Source organism: Vidua chalybeata, chromosome 4, assembly GCF_026979565.1.
Source record: "Vidua chalybeata isolate OUT-0048 chromosome 4, bVidCha1 merged haplotype, whole genome shotgun sequence".
Classification (NCBI taxonomy): domain Eukaryota; kingdom Metazoa; phylum Chordata; class Aves; order Passeriformes; family Viduidae; genus Vidua; species Vidua chalybeata.
The window spans coordinates 28,331,621-28,353,852 of NC_071533.1; the positions used below are offsets into that span (position 1 = coordinate 28,331,621).

Consider the following 22,232-nt stretch of genomic DNA (forward strand, 5'->3'; position numbering starts at 1 on the left):
GGGACACCCCTGAGGATTTCCAAGATCCACTAGAAGCCTGCAGCTTGTACAGGAGGGGTTGATGAGTTGGTGGGGCCAGGAGTTGCCACTGCCAAAAATAGCAGCCCCAGGGAGAACTGTGAGTGACCAGGAGGGGAAACAGGGCATGGTGTGACGGTTTGTGTGGGAGGGTGCACAGGGAGGTCACAGTCTGCTGACTTGAAGGGGAGAAGAAACTCAGTTCATCCCATCCCTACCAGTTTGATGTCAGAGCCAGCAAGAGAAAACCTCTGGCAAGACCTTACAGCACCATCCAGGGCCCAAAGGTAGCCTACAAGAAAACTGGAGAGGGACTTTTACAAGGGCCTGTAAGGATGGGACAAGGAGTAATGCCTTTAGACTATGAGAGGGTAGGTTCAGACTAGATATAAGGAAACAATTTTTACGATGAGGGTGTTGAGGCACTGGCACCAGCTGCCCAGAGACGTTGCAGTTGCGACCTTCCTAGAAGTGTTCAAGACCAGGCTGGATGAGGCTCTAGGTCTATTGGAAAGTGTCCCTGCCCATGGCATTAGGCTTGGAACTAGATGATCTCAAAGGTCTCTTCCAACTCAGACCATCTGTGAAGCTGCATCTTCTTCCTTCCTTCCAAAGGGGCATTGCATGCTCCCATGTTTCACACTGCAAAGGTTACCCTTTAGGAAGCTGAAAGTACACAAATTTCACTTGATAGTATGAAAAGGTGTTTTCCCAAGCACCTGTAGTAAAACTTGGATTTGTGCTGCCTTTGGTAGTAGCTTCATCTCGACGTTTGGAACCTGAGATTTTAGGACTAAACTGCCTGTGGTCACACAAGTGCCAAAAGACTGGGCAGGATATCCAAGCTGGCAGCGAGGATGAGATCTGTTAGATTTTTTTTGTCTGCCATTTCCCTTAAAAACAGTAGGAAGCTGAGCAGCATTTGCTCTGATCCAGAAAAACCACTGTCAGTCTCAAACCAAGGGTTTTATATAATCACAGGTACATAAACCTTTCCATTTCAGCTCTAGTAATTTTGAGGTTTTACTGATACAGGGGGTTGATCTAGTGTTACCTGTTTGATATATTTTTATTTGTTTTTAAGAATTTTATTTCAAGTCTTCCCGTCTTCATTGGGGAACTCACTTGTGGAAGAGGTCTGGATTGTGGTTCTGCAAAGCTGTGACCAGCCCAGGGTTCTGTGACACGTGGTGGGCTTATGCTTTTCTCCCATTTCTGAATGAGAGGTGAGATAAGAACACTGATGGTATTCAGAGGAACCAAATACCACAGAAAATCCCAAAACAAGCTACAGTGGGAGTTAAGGACTTTGCCTATTCTTCATTCTGACCTGATGCACCTCTTCAGTAGCTGTTCTTCAAGTGGAAACATAAGGAATTAATTTGCCTGCCCCTAATTTCACTAGAGTGTTTAGTAATTTGGCTTTAATGTTAGAATTCATCAGCAAGACTGACTGCTGTATCATACAGAGTGGCAGGCTTGGCAGAGAAGGAAATTTCCCACACAATTTAAAAATGGTCTATGAATTTGCTGGGTTTAGAGATTGATAACAGCTAGAAAAAGGACACAGCAAGTCTTGTACAAAGAAAGGAGTCAATTTAGGAATTAAGAAGGTGAGACGGTGGGGAGCAGGAACATGCCCAGTTTACATTTAATTCAGTAGCTGTGGTTTGGCTTTGTTTTCTTCTTAATGGCATGTGGTTTTTAAAAGGAAGTTTTTGCTTAAATGCAAATCAGGTATTAGGTTACTAAAGATAGGGAAGACACTCCTTGCTAAGTGTGGTGGAAGCTAGTCTGATAAATGTACCCAATAATGAGAATTCCACAGCAAAATGCTGAGCCCTGTGGCTATGATCCAGCAAAATGCTGACAGTAGTGGTAGCGCTCGTGCACTTAAAATTAAGCATTTTCCAAAAATGCTTTGATGGATCAGAGCTGGAGTCCTTATCACCTTGCGAGGAGTGAATTTATGAGATTCTTGTAAGTCTATAGTATTAATTCTTAGGCTTCACAACTAAACCACTAATGGAATATAGGGAAATTACAGCTTTTCTATGGTGTGAAGAAATCTGGCTCTGGTCTTAACCACAATCTGTTCCCCAGCTTTCAGAAAAACTTGCTATCTTGATTTCCAGAGGCACTAGAAAAACAAAATCAAGTATTGGAAATTCCTGTGGATCTGCACTCTATAGGAAGATATTTCTTCATGCTCTCTTCCCTGCTCTAACAAATATTTGTCTCAGATACACATTGGCCTTGAGTGCAAGTACCTGCCAGGGACATCAGGGATGCCTCTTTTTCCTGAGCCCAGGCAATCTGTGATGCCCTAATGTCTCCCTCTCCCTTCTGAGGATCATGATAAATTGCAGTTTAATAGGAACTGGCTGTGCAGGACACAGGGCTGATGCTGCTGTAATTATGTAAAAAACGTATGTTAGGCCTGGCAATTGAAAAAAAGTTTCTCAAACAATGAGCTATGGTCAGGGCCAGTCTTGTCAGGCCAATTTTTTAAATTATTTTTTCTAAGCAGCCTGTATCTGTATGATGGGGAATTTGGACCCTGAAAAATACAGGTGAGCGTTTGCAAGCCTCCAGGTTTCAAGAGAAAAAAAATTACCTTGATTGATGTTACAGATCATGGTGTTCTTTGTAGCCTTCATTATACAGAGTCCTTAAAATTCCTTAAAATTGTTTTATACCAATATTCCTGCTAAGGACTTGAATGTGTTTGTTGATGAACAAGCTGGAGGTAATATTTCCCCTCCTTTGAGATGAGTGTGCTCAGTATTACACAGTTTTCTCTTGTGATATCTGGTCATGTTTTCTTCAGGCCTTGTGCTTGCAAGTTTTGTGGATCTGCAGGCAGCTTCCATTTTTTAAGAGTACACGTCTCTCATCCATGACTGGCAGGAGCTGAGAGTGTGTCTGTACAACTCTGTAAACAGAAGGCAAATGGCAAGAATCCAATTTATTTTTTGAAACCATGTGCTTTTAAGAGCCTTGCCAAAGGTTATGTATTTCTTTGAGATGGCAGTGATGTATGATAGGTATCATTAAATATTTTGGCTCTGTTCTATGTGGGGTGGTATGCATATGAGGAATGACAAGGCAGTCTTACCCCAAAGGCTCTGTAGTTTAGTGCCTAGATTTTGTGCTGTCTTTAGGCTCTGCTTGTAATCCTGTTGCAGTTTTAACATAGGATAGCCCTGACACAAAGTAACTTCCTTATGGTAGATTTTTTAGAAATTATTTGCTTGCTTTTGGTGTAAGCAGTGAATTTTGGAAACTTTCATGCAGTTAGCAAGAGAGAGGAGTGCCAGAGGTGAGATGTTGCTACACCTTCCTGGGTTGCCTCCACAAAGGTGGGCACTTAAGTAGGTGAGCCTTAGCAATATTCTGTTATAGTAAAAAATTTTGTGAATGGCAAAGCTTTCACTGGTTGCATCCACTGTCCTTTGAGGAATATGTGTTGAGTCCTGCTGTTTCACAATTAACAACATATTTTGGTTAAGAGGAAAAGACTACATAAAAACATTTAAAGCTATGGATTTGTTTTCATGATTTATATGTCAATAATCAGTACTTGGTCTTAATAACAAAGAATACTTTACAGACACATTTTTATAATACAGATTATTGCAGGAAGGATTTCAGCAGTGGTTTTTCACAAGCAGCAAGGCATTTGTTGCTATTTGTTCTTTTAATACAATTTTACAGGAGTAGCAAAATATCACTTGAGTGTTCATCTAAAGATTTACCATAAGAAGCAGTAGGTCCTTACGGGTGGGTCAGTTGATGTTAGCTTGTTGCTGTCGTTTCCTCTGTTTTCTCTCTTTGCTGATTCTCTTGCAAGCTTCTTCAGGAGAGACACAGAGAAAAGAAAGCTTTGAATTACTGAATTTAGTGTGCACAAACCTCTCTTCCCTTAAACACACTTCAGTTACCGCAAGAACACTGAATATTGGGGCACAGTAAATCTTGAGGCCTTAGACCACATTGGTGCATAGCCACACAGATCTCCTGAGCTGTTAAAAGAGATCAGAAGTAAGAGATGAGCCATCATCCCTGCACTAATGCGAATTGCATGCAGATTACTTCTGTTATTTCTCTAATGTGAGTATGAATAAGTTTTTCCTGGTTTGTGTTTACTAACACAAGAGCACTCCTCTGTAGTGGGATTGCTGGTAAGTAAAAGCATTGGGTTAATAGTATCCATAAAACCACAGCATCCCCACTGTTCTCTTTGCCTTTAGCAAAGGGACTTTTCTGATGTCTTAGGTCCAAGGATAAGAAGCCTAGAGAGAAGTTACCTGAGGAAAGCTTAGTCAAAGAAAGAACAGGCTCTTCAATACAATAAGGCACCAAATGGGGTTTCACTTTTCACAAACCCAACCTTCTGTCCAGCTGGGAGGCAGCAAGGTCTTGGGAGCACCTTGTCTGTGACTAGCTTGGATGTCAAGTCATGTCCTGGTGTTGAGCTTAAGGAGCTGTGTTGAATCTTAGAGGAACCAGAATGGGAGCCACCTGAAAGATCACCACTTTCAAATGAGATGGATCTGGTTGATTGGGTTAGTCATGGATTCATATTACAAAAATGGGGCCCTGCCTTCTGTCAGGGCCGGAGTGCTTCATTTGGGTTCCTCTCTTTTGTTTGAGCTGTTTTGTTTCAAGGTACAGATCAGGGCATCTCAGGTTTCAGAGGCATTCAAAATGTCCATTCAGACTGCAAAGAGATCTAAGACCTGGCACCTCAGGGGTTCATCTTGGAACATAGAAGTTGTAAAGAAATACTATATATTCATTGCCAAAGCAGTTTGAAGATTGTGCTCTCATTTTGATATTTGATGCATGAAAAGGACTAACATACACAGGAGATACTTTGAAGAATCATTCAAAAGAAAATTATCTCCATATATGAATGATGTTTTAGAATTTGGCTCCTACTTGGCAAGGTGTTTGGATATAATCTAACCCTGGGGCTAGAATTTACCAACTTACCTTCTCTGGGGCCTGGGCAGGATTGAAATCCCACGAAAGATCTCAGATAGAATAGAAATGGCATTTAATGCTACTTAGTACATGGACCTTTCATTCCCTGGACTCAGTTTTCAAAAACATTTGCAAGCACCTGCAAACTTGGGGCCCAGCCTGTTTGCCTAACTAGCCAAGCATGGTTTGCAACTTCTTTGTTCTCAAGGGACAAAGAGATTTGAAATCCATTATCAGACAGACTTGAGTACACTTTGCAATATGAAAAATTGCAGCACAAAAGACAAGTTATGACTTAAATCCTAAGTTCTGACCCAGGTGTAATATTCACAGTAAAAACACCCTTAAGAGAGCCATTGGGTGTTAAGCTGCCCTAAAAGTTCCTATGTAGAAATGCAAAGGTAATACAGTGAAAGCATTTTTTTTCCTTCCCCTTTCAGTGTTTCTATTTTAACTAATGTATCTATATTTTTTCAAATTCCTTTATTTTTAAAATTACTTTATTTTTTAGACACTGCTTGAAGCCATCTGCAGTTTCACAATCCCTTTAGTGTGACTTGCTGAATAAGGCAAGTCTTGCTTCAAACTCTGAAGTCACCAAAGGCCTGAGAAAGAAATTAGAAACTGAGTGAAAAAACTACAATATACCAGGCTTTTGAAGTGAAACCAGAGTTACTTGTCTTGTGGTTACTATTCTAATACAGGTTTTATTTTCTTCAATTATACCTGGTTTTATTAAGTGCATTAATTATAACATAACTGCTTGGTTATATAATAACAGATAAAGGTTATGGCTTTGGGACTGAGTGAGATGGGGAGCCATTAGCTATTGTTTCTGCCAGAGTGAAAAATACCAAGGCAAAAGTAATTTGCCTGGAGAGAGCATTAGAAAGACCATGAAAAGTAGAAACTGGATTATTTGTTTTGTCTTGGTACAGTGGTTGTTCACCTGATAACATTAGTTTCTCTTAAAATACAATTAGCATTTTATTCCACTAAGCATTATTCTATGTTAGATATTAGTGGGACACAGCACAGTATGTTGTAAATACGGCCTTTGGTGCCTAGATGGCTAATTCAGTGCTAATGTCATTATCAAAGGTTGCAGAGGAACAAATGTCCTAAAAAGTCTGTTCCTTGTGAAATCATTTCCTGTAGTTATTCAGATATGACTAATGATGCGTCTTCTGCAGAAACTTTAATTTTTTTATTTGGTATGCCCCCTTACTTTTCTTAAAAAATGTTAGAAACAGAACAAAAGAAAAGAAAAAAAGAAGAATCAGTTTTCTATGCTTTGCTTCCTGATTAATTTTTGGTCTCAGGAAAGCAAAAATGTACATTGGCAATTTCACACCTTGTTACATCTTCTGTTTGCTTTCATCACATGCATGGCTGTTTTCATAAATGGCAAACATAAGCATAAATTATGTAATATCCCTCCTTGGTCTTGACTGCATGGCTGAGAAATTAATGCATATGTGCAGAACATGAACAATTCACAATGTACACCCACCTTTTGTTGTGTTACGGCAGGGATTTGAACAAGACTTCTGTCTGCTTGCATAAGAAACATAAGATACTACAGCTTTATATATCTTGACTCTTACATGTGTTTATTTTTTTACATGTTGTACTCCAAATGGAAGGGCTCTGTGGTTTGACTTCTTTCTATTAAGAGGATGCTGCCCTTGCAGAAGCAGTGACCTTTGAAAAGCAAGTCTTAAGTAATCCTTTTATTTTTCTGAGATCATATAGCACAGTATCCAGTTGCAGGCTTTTAAGATGGAATGATTGCAGACTTTGTCCACTTGCCTGGATTGAATTACATTTTGTTTGACAAAGAAAACTCTAAAATACTTATACCTTTCTTCCTTCAGTTCAGAGCATCATAATCTCTGTGCACTGAGGATGCAGAGTGGTTGCTGTATCATGCCAGCACCGCTGGGATTTATTGAATTTACTTAATTGGACTTTATCTCACGGTTACACTTTAACACTTCTTTTGAAGGAGATTCAAAAAGGATACGGTTACTCCTCTTCCAATTTACTTGGAGAGTTGGGTTACTCATTTTCTTATCTTCCACCCGTTTCCCGGTAGAGCAGAGCATTCTGTGAGCCACAATTGAACGTTTTAGAGACTTGCACACCCAGACATCTAAGTCCACAAAGCTGCTCACTAGCCAAGATTTTTGCACACACTTTTTAAAGAGAATGCTCTGATTTAGGGGTGTAGGAAGTTTGATGGGTATGTTTGGGTTGGCTGGTGGTGCATTTTGTCTTGTACTATGCAGGTGCACATAAAGGAGAGCTAAATTGCCCTGAACCTCCTAGGGAAAGGTTTTGCAGCAGAGTTTGGGAGCACTCACATTGTTTTCTTGGCTGTAATGCACCTGTGAGCCTCAGTCCTGTAAACACTTCAGGAAACCTCAGTAAAGTGGATAAAAAATCCACTATTTTATCAGGTGATTTTGATACTGGGAATTGCATGATTTTCACCTTCCTGAGAGGCATTCAATACCAGGGAGAAATGAGGTCTCCCCTCACTGCTCTTCTCAAGTTTACTTTTGCTAATGGGAGTTTAAAATGGTTTAATGCTCAGCACTGATGCTCTCTATCCTGCCAGACCTCTACTGCCAGCTCTGTAAGCATGAGATAGGCATTGCAGGGATTTGGGGGCATTGGAGATCAGTCCCAGAGGGCATAGGTCCCTTTTTTTGAGTATTTTGGTGGCTCCTCCCTGTACATGGTAGCATCTGAATGGCTCATGATAAATGATCAGTATCATTTGTTTAATGAGGATTGCACAATCTCCTTTTACTTGGCACCATCACCACACAGCGAGATTTGCTATCCAATGCCCCTGAAAACTATGTAGCTCCCTTGCATCAGAAGGGGTTTCATTCTATTTTAATGAAGCTCCCTACTCTCTCTATCTTCTCTGAGCTAATATATCTGACAGTACACTTGTGAACAGATCTTGTATCTCAGATGCACAACTCAGTTTGCTGTGCACAGGTATGCACAGCATGTATTCAGGCACCTGGGTTGTGTAACAGAAATTCCTTTACCAGATTAGCAGTTTGTGTTTAGGTTGTTATTTGCCTTCACATAGCCCAAAAACTTGTAGAGGACATCAGTCAGGGAGAGGGGTAAGGTGACTTTTGCAGATGAAAAATTGTTGGTGATCGCCACGCAGGGCCTGCATAAATAATGATCATTCAAATCAAGGTGGTTTTTACTGGCTCAGTGCAGCAGTTGTGAGCACAGTGGTGGATGCACAGTTGAAAAGCAAACACTATCTGTACAGCTCGATGCCAGCTCTCCAGCAGAAAATAGTATGGAAAGAGTCAGCACCTTTCAGGAGCCTTCAAGAGCCAAGTGGGGAAAGTAAACAGGAGTGTGAAAAACTAGGGCTGAAGCAAGACTGAGATGTGGCAACTTGCTGTAACAGAGAAGTCTTGCTGTTAGCCTTCAGTCCAAGAATAGTTGTCTGGAACTCTTCCCTTACTTTTTGGCTTAAAATCAGGCCTGGAAAAATTAATGTATTTGTTGTCTTTATTTTACTTAATGGGTTGGGGTTTTTTATAGTGTTAAGATAATTTGCTAGTCTTGCATGTAGAAGAAATTGTTTTCTATAGTTCCAAACACATTTTGGAAGATGAAATGTGCTTGTTTGCTGCTGCTCTTTGCATTCCTTTCCCCATATGGCCAAAAAAGTTTTTGCCATGGGTCTCCTCAGGCCCCCTGTCATCCTTGAAGGAGCCTGTCTGTGTGGAGGGTGAGTTAAAGTCCCTCATCCAGGCATGGCCTCTTTTTATCTCTGGAGAAGCTGCTCTTGGCCCTGCATATGGGAGACTGAGTTTCTCCCATCCCCTTTCCTTCTCACTCAATGTTGTTTCCTAATCACTGGCATGAAACACCTGGGGTGTTAGGGTTGCATTGCCCATAGCAACTTCTGCTGGAGAGCTGGCAGGGGTGGCAGCAACCGCAGCTTAAAAAGTCTCTGCAGACATCAGACTGAATACAAAGGATCAAGCCTGTTCCTGATGCACATGTGTGCTGCAAAGGGCAGATAACCTTTCAGGGCTGCATCTTAAAATAATGAGCAGAGCTTGTATGGCTGCTCTCATGCTGTGGCTTCCCCAAGCACACTGAGAACTTCCAAACTGTGATTGCCATTAAAATCTTTTGCCATTTGCAAGGAATTAGCATCACTATGTGAGCCTGCAACACCCCAGTGATATTTATGGAGAGCAATTGAATTATAAAGGTTGTAATATTCCTTGCTTCTGAAAGGAAGGGCTGAAAGATGCCTAGGCTTAAACTACTTAAAATCCAAAAATAGTGAAGGAGTCCATGTAATCTAAGGTCTTCTGAAAAATATATGCTTTGAAATCAGGCAAAAGGAAGCAAAGCATAATCAATATGTAATTCTGATAATGTAGACCCCCTGACACATTTGAAAAGAGAAGGTGTGGGTTTGATGTGTTTGAAAATTGTTTGAAAAGATGGGGTTGATGTGTAAGCTGTGATAGTAGTTCATATTATTCCTTTGCCTTAGTTGTCATGCTACCACAAATCTGTGCAAGTCCAGTTGTTAAAACTGGGCAAATACCACCAAGGTGAAAATAGACTCCACTGATCTGCAGCAGCTAAGGATTGCCTTGTGTTTGAGCATGCACTGATGAGTTTGACTTTGGCTGAGGCAGACCATCTTACTAACCATGGTTTTTGTCTGTTCTGTTTTTCTCCTGTCTTGCAGCACCTTCTCCAGTCAGTACTGTGAAAAAAGGGAAGATAACTAAAAATAGCATCTCCCTTTCCTGGCAGGAGCCAGATCGACCCAATGGCATCATCCTGGAATACGAAATCAAATATTTTGAAAAGGTGTGATGGACTGATTGCTGAGCTTCCCAAGTACCTTCTCTTTATTGTTTTCTTCTTTTAGTTATTATTATTTGAGTCATGGAAGGGAATGGAGAGATTTTATGCATAAATCAATGTCAGATTGATTTTGCAGTAAATGATTAGGAAGACTTGAAATGAGGGTGTTGTTTTCCATTAGTGTGCCACTTCTCTTGAACAAATACATTAAATCCACGTGTCAGATTCCTCTCCAGCCTTATCACATTAAGATAGAGCCTGCTCATTTGTTAAAAATAGAAGGGGTTGGGGACTGAGCATCTGTCTCCTCCCAGAAACATCAGGCAATCTCTTGCCTTTGGTATTTCAATTTCTCACTAGGTTTTCCATCCACTGTGAAAGGAGAGGAGAAGGGGGTTCTGGAGAGAGACTGCATGTGTTCTGATATGAAGAAGGGTGTCTTGGCTTAAAAACTTGCCTGGGTTTTCCAGCTCTTTCTCTTGGTTTAAAGGGAAGCAGTCTCCCCACAAAACTCACCTCTCCTAGTCTTCATTTCAAATGGTGACTTATCTTCCTGCAAAATTAATGTTGTTTAAATGAAAATAGTTACAAATGCACTTTATCAAAGTAGTGTATTTTGAGTGATAAGGCCTTAAATCTTTGGAAATCTTAGATTTCCAAAAATCAGGTTTTCAGGATTTGACTGAATAGCATTTTTTTGCCTTATCTGGAATTGTAAGGTGTTCTTTTTTCCTTGGAAACATCCAGGCTTTCTACATGAAAACAAGAGGAAAATAATGAAATTGAGTCACAATTCACATTTTTAGGGGGATTGAATTTCTGTTTTAAGGAAGATATTCCATTAGCTCTATCTGTGATCCAGGTGAAATTGCTCAACATGGACCAGGACTAGATCTTTACTCCTTCTGTCTTCCTTCTCTGACCATGGGAAGGACCTGCTCAAGCAGTCCATGCAAAGAGGGGAAAGAATTTCATAAATCTTCTCCATCAAAATAAAATTCACATTATTTTTTGCAGATGAGGGAGCCTGTGAAATAGATATGTGAGTGACTTAAATGGGGCTGAGAATTAAGGTACACAGCAAGAATCAGGTTATTTTGTTACTGGAAATAATCCTTTATTAATTGTTTTATTAACTTCTTTGAATGACTGTTGGGGTACATTGAATCTTTACCATGGAATGGCTTGGGAAAAACAGCTTTTAGAAACCAAAAAAAAAAAGGCAAAGCACATAATTAAAGTGAAAAAAACTGTGTATTTCTTCATTTTCTTTAGTTTTTTTTCAAACAAATTGGCAGGAGAGGGACTTAAAATGTTGTATTTGTAGTCGAGAACTAGTCTCAAATAACTTCAGCAAATAGTTCTTCAAGAGTGAGTCCTTTGTAGAGAGGTAGCTCCAGCCAGTCCAAGTTTATACTGTCTTGATTTATTATTTTCAGGCTGAGAGTGAAGCTTTGTATTTTCCACAGAAAAGCTCAAGAGTCCAAGTGTTTGCAGAAGCCAACAGTGTATTGAAAAGTTAATTGGCTGACATATGAGCAAAGATGTGACCTAATATTCACTTACTGCTTTTTAACCAGTAGTTGAGATAGGCTGGGGATATTGCCCTTAATCCTTTTTCTTTGTTGCTACTATAATTTATATTCTCTGTTTTCAGCCTTTCATAAGGGTGAATTCACATTCATTTCCAAGGGACAAGAATGATTTATATTAAATGTTTGGGAAAACTGAGTTTTGTCAGATTGCATTCCTGTAAGAGGGATCACTCCTTAATAAGAAAAAAAGGGCACATATATATGTGTGTGTGCATGTATGTACACATTTCTCCAAATCAGGCTTCAATTGAGAAATTTTGTAATGTTACATTTAAAAAATTCCCAGCACCTTAGCCAGGCATATTGCTGTCAATGAGAAATTGGCCATTAAATTTAAAAGAAAGAAAAATGAGCTCAGATTCTAAGAGCTATCCAGAAATCTTGGTAAGGAGCTACTAAAAAGTCTGTTTTAACTCATGATAATTTGGATCTGAGAGGATATGGTGAATAAAAAGCAGTTTCCAAATTTGTAGACCTTAATTTATGAGCTCTTGTCTAGATTATGTGTTACAGTAAATAATTCTAAGAGTAATTACATAGCATTTCAAAAAAATTTTAATCAAAGAACTGGAACTGTTTCACATTAGAAACGGATGTAGATGAAGATTTATTTCAGCAATTTTTCTTCAAGTTCATTGCTTCAGAAGAACAATGCAAAAATTAGGTATTTTCCTGGCGTTTTAGTTTATTATTCTCTTCCCAAGATCTAATTCGTGGTTGTAGAAATGCAGGAATAAAGTTGTATAGTATGTAATGTATTATTCTCTTTTAGGCCTACTTACACTACTGGGAAGCCATTTTGATGTAAATCAAAATCCTTTTTTAAGGTGATGGGACTTGTTTTATCTTCCCTGTGCCTTGGGATTGATCTTTGTAGGATAAAACTTTCCATTGCCCCAGGCCATGTACATCCCGAGCAGTGGAAAGCTGCTTCTACTGCAGATGCCAACTGTGTGCCTCCTAGAATCATTGATTATAAAAGAGAAAATCAGATCTCACAATTTGTATTGCAGAAAGGACCTTCAGAGAGGGGGTTTTGAGGAAGAAATCCGCAAAAACGCATACTTCAGGTTTTTTTTTGTCATGTTTCTCTGGGGGTTGTTAAGAGTCTGTCTTCTCTGAGAGCCACTCTGTGTGTGTTTGAACTTTGTGGTTTTTGGGGGGGCGTTGGGAAAAGGACCAGGAGACAAGCTACACCATCATCAAGTCCAAAGAGACGACGATTACGGCGGATGGCTTGAAGCCAGGCTCAGCGTACGTCTTCCAGATCCGAGCCCGGACAGCTGCCGGCTACGGGGGCTTCAGCCGAAGGTTCGAGTTCGAAACCAGCCCAGTGTGTAAGTGCTTTTAATTACTGTCAGCCCGTGTCTCTGCAGCGCTTACCTGAAACAAGTCAGGGGATCGATACCTCTGCAGAGAGCACTTCCTTTTATTGGCTTCATCCTTTGGTTTTGGAAGCGTCGGGCGCGTCGTGACTCTGCACTTGGCATATCTGTCCTTTGCTTCTTCATGGTGGGGTAGGAGATCTTCAGGCTTCAGAAATTCTTGGCATTCCGTGCTTAGAAAAATCCTGTATTTACAGAGGCCTGGTGTAAGAGTCTTTCCTCTCAGGAGGGACAGAGGGGATGGGACCTGCTTTCAAAGGCTGGCTGCAGAGGATGTTGAGCTCTCATAAATACCTACATCTGGGAGTAAAAGCCCTGAATGGTACCTCTCTGCAAGGGGAAGAGTTGAACCAGCCAGCATTAGTGTCTTTTGTGTTTTTTGGGGAAAGTTCCTGTCAAGTTAAAAGATTGTTTCTGTTGGCTGCCAAGGCCACAGCCTCAAGAAAAGGAGGTTGACTTGTAATCAGAAATGGTAAAAAATGTGCACTGCAGGTGCAGGACTTCTTCTTGGCCTGTTACATTTGTGGGTTTTCAAATTTTCTTTTTTCTTTTTTTTTTTTTTTTTTTAATGAAACTAATCCAGGGCTGGATTCTGGAACAGATTCTCTGGCAGGGTGAACTCCTGAGGCACACAGAGGCTCAGCTGCTCTTTCTTCTGTGTTTAGGCACAGCTGTGGGGAAATTCTTTTTGTCTCAAATACAGAATTTTGCCAAGGTGTCAAGTACAATTTTGTCCACCAGAAAATATGTCTTCTCTCTATTAGTTTGTACAGCTGTCATTTATTAATTTTTATGCTGTGTGCATGGAAGAGGAATTTTATGGTGGAAATACTCTGGTAATTCCCGTGGGGAAGGGACTGTTTTATGTATTTTCCTTGGAAATTTAAATTCATCAATACTTTGATTACTGTTACTCCAGTTTATTTAAAATTCGTCATATTTGAGGAGAAGATGCCGAGTTGTCTTTTCAGTGTGTGCTGCCTTTGAAGTCAGAATAGATTTTCAAGGAGTCATTATACATGTGCAAATGTAGCTGTGGAGCCAGTGATTAAGCTAATACAGTGAAAATTGCATCACAATGCAAACAATAATGCAGTAAGAACAGTCTATTTAATGTATTTCTTATTGTATTAACCATTAATTGTGCTCTATCAGCAACTAAATCATATTATGCCAAAAAATTATTCTGTAGAGTTTTTCTCAGTTGGAAAGTTTCTAGCTTAGAGTTGTTTGAGTAATAGTGTTCTGGTCTATTAATGAGTAACACATGAAATACGTGCTCATGTGATCTATTACCTATGATCCTGGTCCAAAAATAATGGCACTTTCATCAAGCCCATTATGTAAGTATCCGTGTTAATCGGGACTTCTGGAGGACATCACATGGGAATATTTTTAAACACTAGAAATTCTGTGGGTCATTTAGTCATACCCACATCCCAGTCTTTTTCTGGGCATTTTAAAGGCAGAGGAATAGGTACTTCTCTGATATTAAGGAGTTGCTGGTATAGTCAGAGGAATACCTACCACATGGTCCCCAGTTAGGGAATGGGAATTGTTCATCTGTTGGACTCAAGCTATGGCTGAGGCCAGACTTAACCAGATACTTTAACACTTTATAGGATTGAAATATAATGTAAGCCTCAGTATCTTGCAAAAAGCAGCTCTGTTTGACATTTAAAACCTTATAAAAAGCATTTTTTTTCCCCCAAAGTCCTATATAAAGTCAATATTAGTGTCAGGAGTGTGACCAGACTCCCACTTCTTTCCTGCACATCCTGACGATTTTGAAAGCAAGCTCAGATTGAAATCTCACTGCTACATCAGAGTACAGATCTGAACTTCCTGTTAGAGCCAAAGCAAATGATTTTTATTCAAGCACAGATGAAAACCTTTCAGTGGCTGTTTTGAGAAACAGTTTCCAAGTCTTTTGGACTGAACGACAGGTTTTGTTTCCAATTTGCAAGGTTTCTGTAGTTATCATAATACATTTGGAGGAATTATACAACAGCAGCCTGAGAAATGCAATGGAGGAGAGCTATAAGCTGTTTTGGACTTCCCTCTTTTTCCAGATTTTGGGAATTTTTACATACTTCTCCCTGCTTGTGCAATTCTGCAAAGCACCATGAGGCAGCCAGGGCTTCAGTTTTCAGCAAATTTTTTTTATTTGAGTGGAAGGTGTTGCTGGGTGTATGCACTTGTTGCTTCCTCCTTCCCAAATGCCACCAAGTTTGTCTAGCCCTAAAAACTAACCTTGCCAAAAGCTGGGTTTTGGCTGGATTGGTGAGCTAATCTAGCTGGTCTGCTGGGCAGGAGTAGGAACATATCACCAAGCTGAGAAGGGGTAATGCAGGGGTGTGTGTGTGTGTCCCTGACTTTGAATGGCAGCAAGCCCCAGCTTGGCTTATGGATTCAAGCTTTTCATCTGCCTTAGATCACAATGGAATTTATCTCATTTCCCCATCCCTTGAGCTGTGCAAAAAAACACCAATCACTGCTTAATGTTCTCCTTTAAATGTTTTTCTTTTTAATTATTTTGTCAAGAAAGCAATAAAACACCATCTTAAGGAGCCCACATAACTTCGTGAGGCTAATAAAATCTCTGGATGATGGCAGGGGTTTGGAGCAGTTAACATGAAATATTTAATGTTTCAGGACCAATCCTTCTGAAATCACTTACACTGCTGTAGCAGGTCCACCCCGCTCACAGTTAAGCACCAGAGAGCTCCCATATGAAGAGCTGTTTGAAGCCCAGTGCAGATCAATGTTTAATGCCATATCTTTCTGTCTTTTCCTTTCCTTTAACAATTAATATGGGACTATATTCAGTTATTTTATAGCCTTCATAACGTTAATCCTGTGCTAAGGACCCTTTCTTAGTTCAATCATTTAGTTAAAGGCTTCTTCAGTACGCAATCAGTTGCTGCTGCTCTCTGGGGTGGATGAAGCTTCATCCTGGGCTGGCACGAGGTTAAGAGCTATAATGAGGTTTTCCCCCACAGAGCAGTGGTTCCTGTGCCAGGGAGCTGGTTTTGCAGGGAGGATGTGAAGTTTGTACCCTGGGGTGGTTATATATGTGCAGATAAATAAGGTGGCAGCAAAGAGGGCAAGGTGAGGAGACTTTGGTTTCTGCTTGGGGAGCCCCATATACAAACCCCTGGGGGAAATGGGCTCCTTTCCCTGCCATGTAAGGCAAAAAAACAAGATACAAGTGGTATTAGCATTTCCATTTTACAGCTTACAGGAGCTTGTTCACTTGCTCTTATTTGACCCGTGTCAAAACTCAGTTCTCAGTCAGCTCTCCTGACCTTTCTGCTGGTGTCTTTATCACCAGCTTAGTCTCCTGCCTTTTGGCAGGAGGGCTCTTTACAAGGCACAGACTGGAACAGTTTTGCTTCCCCAAGTTTTGGCCAATAAAAAGACCAACCACTGTACATGTCTTAGCAAATTCCTGTTTTACAGAGGGCACTTTATGGCCATGTGGTAGAGATGCCACGAGGAGTTAGTTTATAATTATAGCTTCTTGAAGTGCAGGTAATTCTTTTTATCTTGTAGATTTTACTTGTGTCTGTTAGCAATAACATTCCATAAATGTTCTCTCTGACTGCTGGGTTTTCATCCAAATGAGAGCCTCTTGGGTTTTCATCTTTTATCTCTGATTTCTAATGCAGCTAACTCAGGGAGAAAAACTCAACTTCACAAACTCAAAGGCTGCATCCTGCAATGCTTTGGTTTCTGAATTCAACAATGAGATGCAATCTTGTTGGGTTTTTGGCTTAGTGTTGCATGTGGTTTTGTTTCCTTTCCAAACTAGAGACAGACAGCAAAAGGGGGAAAATACAAACCGTAAAAGAATAAACGAACTGGTAAGACTTGAAACCTTGCTGGCAGCCTCACTAGAAAAACTCATATGAGTGCTGACTGTCATTTTAACCCTAATCTCCATTTTCTGTTTCTCATCTCAGCAGTAGCTGCATCCAGCGACCAGAGCCAGATTCCTATAATTGTTGTGTCTGTAACAGTGGGAGTCATTCTGCTGGCTGTTGTTATCGGTTTCCTTCTCAGCGGAAGGTAAGAGAAGAAGCTGTGTATTTATACTTCTTCAACTTTTGTAATAACTTTTATCTGACCAGCTGATTAGTGTGATTTAGGCAAAAGCAGCATGTGAACAAAGCTGTCAAGCGGTAGCACTGTAAAACAGCACGAGGGTGGGCTGATTGATCTGTTTGGATAAGCAGGAATGACAAAGGCACTCTCACAGATGTAGTTCACTTCCCAATGATTTTCATCTGTCTATAAGCTGACCCTGATTATTTCACTTGATTCTCACAGGACTGTTTTCACATTCCTTTAAAAGTAAGCAGAACATGTTATTACAGGTAAAATATCTTCACCCCCATATGTTTGTACTCAGAGCTTGCAAAGGACTTTCCTCACAGAGAAAGCATAACTTCAGGAAAACACTTGCAAAGAAAATGAGAATAAAGCCACTGAAATGGCCAAATGCCCCACATTTTGGTCAGATCTGGATTTCATTTCTCATGTGTACGGTACTAATGTGTTCCCCAAGCATTAGTAAATCATACAGAGAGCTTCCCCCACAGAGGGAGACGCTCTGCCTCAAACCATCCCATTGACTTCTCATGTGCTTAAACATAGGCAAGTGATGAAAGCCTGGACTATACCATCTTTGACAACTCTAATGGAAGTTGATGGAATTTTTTGATGAACAAGAGATTGTGGTACTGGGGCAAAATCTGGCTTGTATCAGGATAAGTTTGTACTGCAACATTAAATTTTTTTGGCAGCCAGCATGGAAGGCACTTTTTTCATATTCCACATGTATATTAGTACCTTTTTTTCAGTGGCAGTAGTCAAACAGTGCGACGTCCTTCATGCATATGTGAAGTACGCCAAGCAACGTGAAGGACTCCACAAAGCAATGTGAAGTACATGTACTGATAAGGCTGAATTTGTTTTCAGTGAAAAATAAATATTTATGCTTCTAAGGTACCCATCAGCCCATGTTGCTTTTACTATACAGGTCTGTCCTAAGCTTAGGTCTAGCAAGGTGGCTGTGAGTTACAGGATATTGCAAACATTAAGAGATGCTACAGATGCAGAGGAACTGCACTGAACTTGTTGGTTGAGGGTCTTGTTTCCCAGAGGAGGTAAGGTATCAGACTGCAAATGCAGAGCAGAGAAATCCTGCCAGGCTGAGCAACTCTGTCCCCAGGCATAAGGCATACGTGGAAGGACACGGACACAGTTATTTCCTGTCTTGAAAGGTAAGTGTGCTGCCAGACTCATCTCCAGTCAAGGTCAGAGACTGACAGTCTCTTCCAGCTCAGCTGCTTGAGCTCCTGTTGTCTGCTTTGAGTGACTTGTTGGGCTTAAAAATGGAAAAGTAAATGCTCCTGTCTGCATGAGAAGCATGCAGCAGCAGAGGGAGGATGGGGTGAGGGGTGTGAGTCAATGGCTACAGGCAATTCACACCAGGGCCTACAGGAAAGCTATAGTCAAAAGACTTGGCTCTGAACACTCTAGGCAGAATTCAAGTCTCTCCTTAAAGGCTAGAGGTTATTGAAATTCCTCTTCAGTCAGAGCAGGTGGATGTGAACCTTGGCTTCCTCCAGCCTGGATGTGTGCTTGTATTGGTGCAAACAGGAGAATGCATGTTTAAGCACATGTGTGACTGTAGGGAAGCTGTGGATGTAACCTGGCACCTCTGCGAGGAAGAGGAGGGTGAGTGACAGGTAGAGAAATGTACATCCCTCTCTGGCCATAGGAAATCACAGCTGTGTGGTTGCCAGTAGCTCCTGCTTTTCCCACAGTCGCTGGCAAAGGCTCAGTATCCCTCAGAGGAGGATGTACCTTTGCAAAAGTCTCCTTTTCACTGCTACTCTCTCTAGTCTCAGCAAGCAGTTGCAAACCCTGAGCCATTTGTCGGCAGTTCTCATTAGTTACATCTTTCTGTCCTCTTGCCTAATGTGCTTTCCAGGATGTGCTTCCTCTTAGCTCATTATCTCTTGGCATGCTTATGAAAGCCCTTGTCTCCTTTGGCTAGAGTTTTATTGCTGCCTCTGCTGCTACCTTAATCCTCCTACCTTGTACTCATGCTTCCCTCTGCGGACCCCAGGGCAGCTGCAGGTTTTTGGGACATTTTCCATGGTGCCACGCTGTATGTCTGGGAAGGGTAGGCACAGGAGCTGAGCTCTTCATCCGTTTTTGTCTTTTCTACCTTTTTCCTAACTGAAAAGACCACAGTCCTTCATTTGGAGCTGGTAGAGAAACCTCCCACACCAACGTTTGGTCCATTATTAGAAAATTTACTTCAAAACCACAGGACTTCTCTGCCAATTTGACTTCCCATGAATTTTAAAGCCCGTCTAGTACATTGAGTGACTTGTGAGAACGGCAAAATATACCCCAAAAATCCAGAAAGCTGACAGACAATTTGAAACTAAACAAAACAAAGAAATTGTTCTGTTTGGAAGGAAGCAGAGATGCCAGGGAGATGTGTTACTCGTGCCGCTTTGCCTTGGATATGGATTCAAGACAATTTGTGGAGTAACGCTCCTGCTGTGACAGCAGGGACAATAAACATGTTCCAAGTCATGGGATAATCCCTTTCTGAAGCAGTTAACCTGTTTCTGGGAGATGTTTTCCTATTAAACCTCTGGAGTGATTGTGTTGTTCCAGTGCCTGGTTCCAGGGGGTTGCATTTTCTTTCCTAATTCTTTCCTGTATTTGCTATTAGGAAAACAGCTATTTTGAACTCCAGCTGGAATCACTACTGCTTGCCACACCAAGCAAGCTGTGCAAAGTCCAGGCTTTGTCTTTTCTGTTGATGTAAGAGAGCAGGAGAAGGAGAAAAACCATCTTGTTCTGCCGCACTGAGGATGTAGCCTGTCCAGCTCTTGCAAATAGGCTACATTGTGCTGGCTTCAGGGTGCTCCCAGGTCCCTGAGAGGCCCTCAGGACATTCCTCCCTAGGATGCTGTATGGCACCTCTTTGCACCTACCCTCCCAAGTCCCAGGCTGCAGCAAGTGCAGGCAGTTCTGCAGTGTGAAGTGATTGTCATCCTGCTCTTGGCAGCTCTGAGAGGAGTTTCCAGTCACAGGGCTGAGGAGTTTGCTGGAGTCTGCAGGCTTTTTATTTTTCGCTAGGCTCCCAAAGGCAGTACCACACCTTTTCCCCTTTTTTTTGTTTTCAAGTCTCTGCTGTTTTCTCACTTCTTTTGAATGAATACATGTAACAGCTTGGCATTTCCCGTTGGCAGCTGGCCCTAAACCAAAGGTCAGCTGAACAGTAGTCGTGGTGGCATTTCCACATGTCAGCGTCCATCTGTGGAAATGCACTTTGCGTCTGAAGCTGGAGATTCCTGGGAATTTGAATCTCAGTGTGCTTTGCCCTAAACAATTAAGCTGCATTTCAGAGCTGATTTACTTGCAGATGCTCCAGAAAATTTCCTGTAAATAACATGTCCTCTGACCAAGGTCATAAATGCCAAGCCAAATAGCTGATCACTTTTTTAAGTTATCCTCCTCCTTGCATCAAGGACATATTAATAATACAACAATTGCGATTACAAATCAAAGAGATTCACTAAATCAGACTGTAGTTGTCGCAGCATAAAAAAGTTAAGTGGATTGAAAATCTATTATTAAACCAGCTACAAGTATTTAATTCAAGAACACAGAGTTGTTACTATCTGTGTTTTGTTAGGATTATGTGTTCTCAAAAGTGTGGTGCATTTTACAGATAGAACAAATCTATAAATTTTGCTTTCCTAGCAATGTGTGAATTAGATGTCTGTTACCATTACTGTTCCTGACTGAAGTATGTATTAATCTAAAATTATTACTTTGTTCTAAAGTCTGTCAGACAATCCAGTGACAAAGATCTTTGTACTCCGTCTCACAGGGAGCAGTAAAGTGCCTCAGTTTTTGTTGTGTGGCATCAGTCTCTTTCTCCCTACAAACTGAGGTAAAGAGCCAGATTTTCAGCTGGGGAATAGACCAACTGCTCCAGAGAAGTACCTCTCTTTTGTCCTTCAAACCCAGCCCTCTTTGCAAAACAGACAAGGTCTTAGGGTGAGTGTTAAGAGACTGCTGGTCCCTCCAGTGCCCCAAGCTTTCAAACTTCATAGCACTAAACAAAAACATGAGCTTTTACAGAGTAAAGTGGGGAAGATATTAGGTCAATGCTGTGCATGTTTGCAAAAGCTGTTCAAAACAGCCAAGTCAACTGTGCATTTGCATTTATAGCCAACTACCCATTATGGATGACCTTTCCATCTCAAGTGATCTTCCAAATAACCAGAGGGAGCTTTTCATAGAACTTAGGGGGGAAAAAAATGAAGCAACAAAAAACTGTTCCTCACCCTGTGTCATGCACATACAGAAAGTCTCCTTCTGGCAAGGAGCTAGCCTTTGAAAGACAAAGCAAAGACAAATCTTGCCACTTGGGTATTGGCAATTAGAGGCTCTTACAGCAGCCTATCCATCCTTGACCTTAGTTGATTTAGACTTTTAAATATCCCTGCCTGTGGTGGCAGAGGGCTACTTTCTGGACACAAGTATGTGCATCTTGTTAAAAAATGACTTTCAGGGAATAGAGAGGATGAAAGACTGTGGTGTTTATCCCAGGTCCTGAGAGAGTGTTTACAACCTTCTGTGATGTGGAAGGTCAAAATGGAAGAATTTTTCCACAGCCTCCCCCCATCCTATTTTCCAAGTTGTGCCAGGGCTTAAAATAGTTTGCTTTTTCAATATTTCCGTAGGAAATGGGAGACAGTCTATAGATAATGGTTTTCATAGAGAATTTTTCCAGCATGAGTCACAATTTTTGTTAGTTGGGACATTTTAAAGGATTTTATCTCTACATTCTTGCCTGCTCTTCCTTCTTCCTGCAGGACATTGTCTCCTGTGATTTATAGGCACTTTATTATGCTGCCTACTGCCAAATATTCCCCACGATTCACCTGACAAGAGGAAGGATTTTGTTGAGGAAGCTACTGCTCTGCCAAGTCAAAATTCCCATCCACCAAGAGCAGGCAGGGTCTGGTCCTACTTCTGTTGTGGTCAAGGTTTTTACTACTTCCATCCTACTTAGAGTCTCTTTGCTGGTACATTTTCCCAGAGAGGAAATGGTTACACTGCGCTGGCGCACAGTAGTGCTCTCTGAAGGGAGAGTGCTCCAGTGCACCCTTCTGCACAGGGTCATACCTTCCTAGAACCTGTGTGGAAATCTGCTGCCCATGGCACCCGTCTCTAACATCCTGTCAAGATCAGCTTGGCAAATTTGGCTGCTCCAATCCCTCATTCCTCTTCTATTCTAAACACTTTTTGGTTTAGT

General features: G+C 41.1%; 1 protein-coding gene across 11 annotated transcripts in view; it reads left to right on the forward strand.

Annotated features, from left to right (window-relative positions):
• Positions 1 to 22,232, forward strand: part of EPHA5 (EPH receptor A5) — a 194,854-nt gene that overhangs the window by 132,629 nt on the left and 39,993 nt on the right. For 7 of the 11 annotated variants that reach the window (XM_053940226.1, XM_053940229.1, XM_053940223.1 and 4 more), the window contains 3 exons: positions 9,770 to 9,894; positions 12,664 to 12,823; positions 16,837 to 16,942. In XM_053940226.1, the coding sequence (XP_053796201.1) occupies positions 9,770 to 9,894; positions 12,664 to 12,823; positions 16,837 to 16,942 (391 nt within the window). The remainder of the gene's footprint in view (positions 1 to 9,769; positions 9,895 to 12,663; positions 12,824 to 16,836; positions 16,943 to 22,232) is intronic. The other 4 variants (XM_053940232.1, XM_053940233.1, XM_053940224.1 and 1 more) reach the window with 1 other exon arrangement.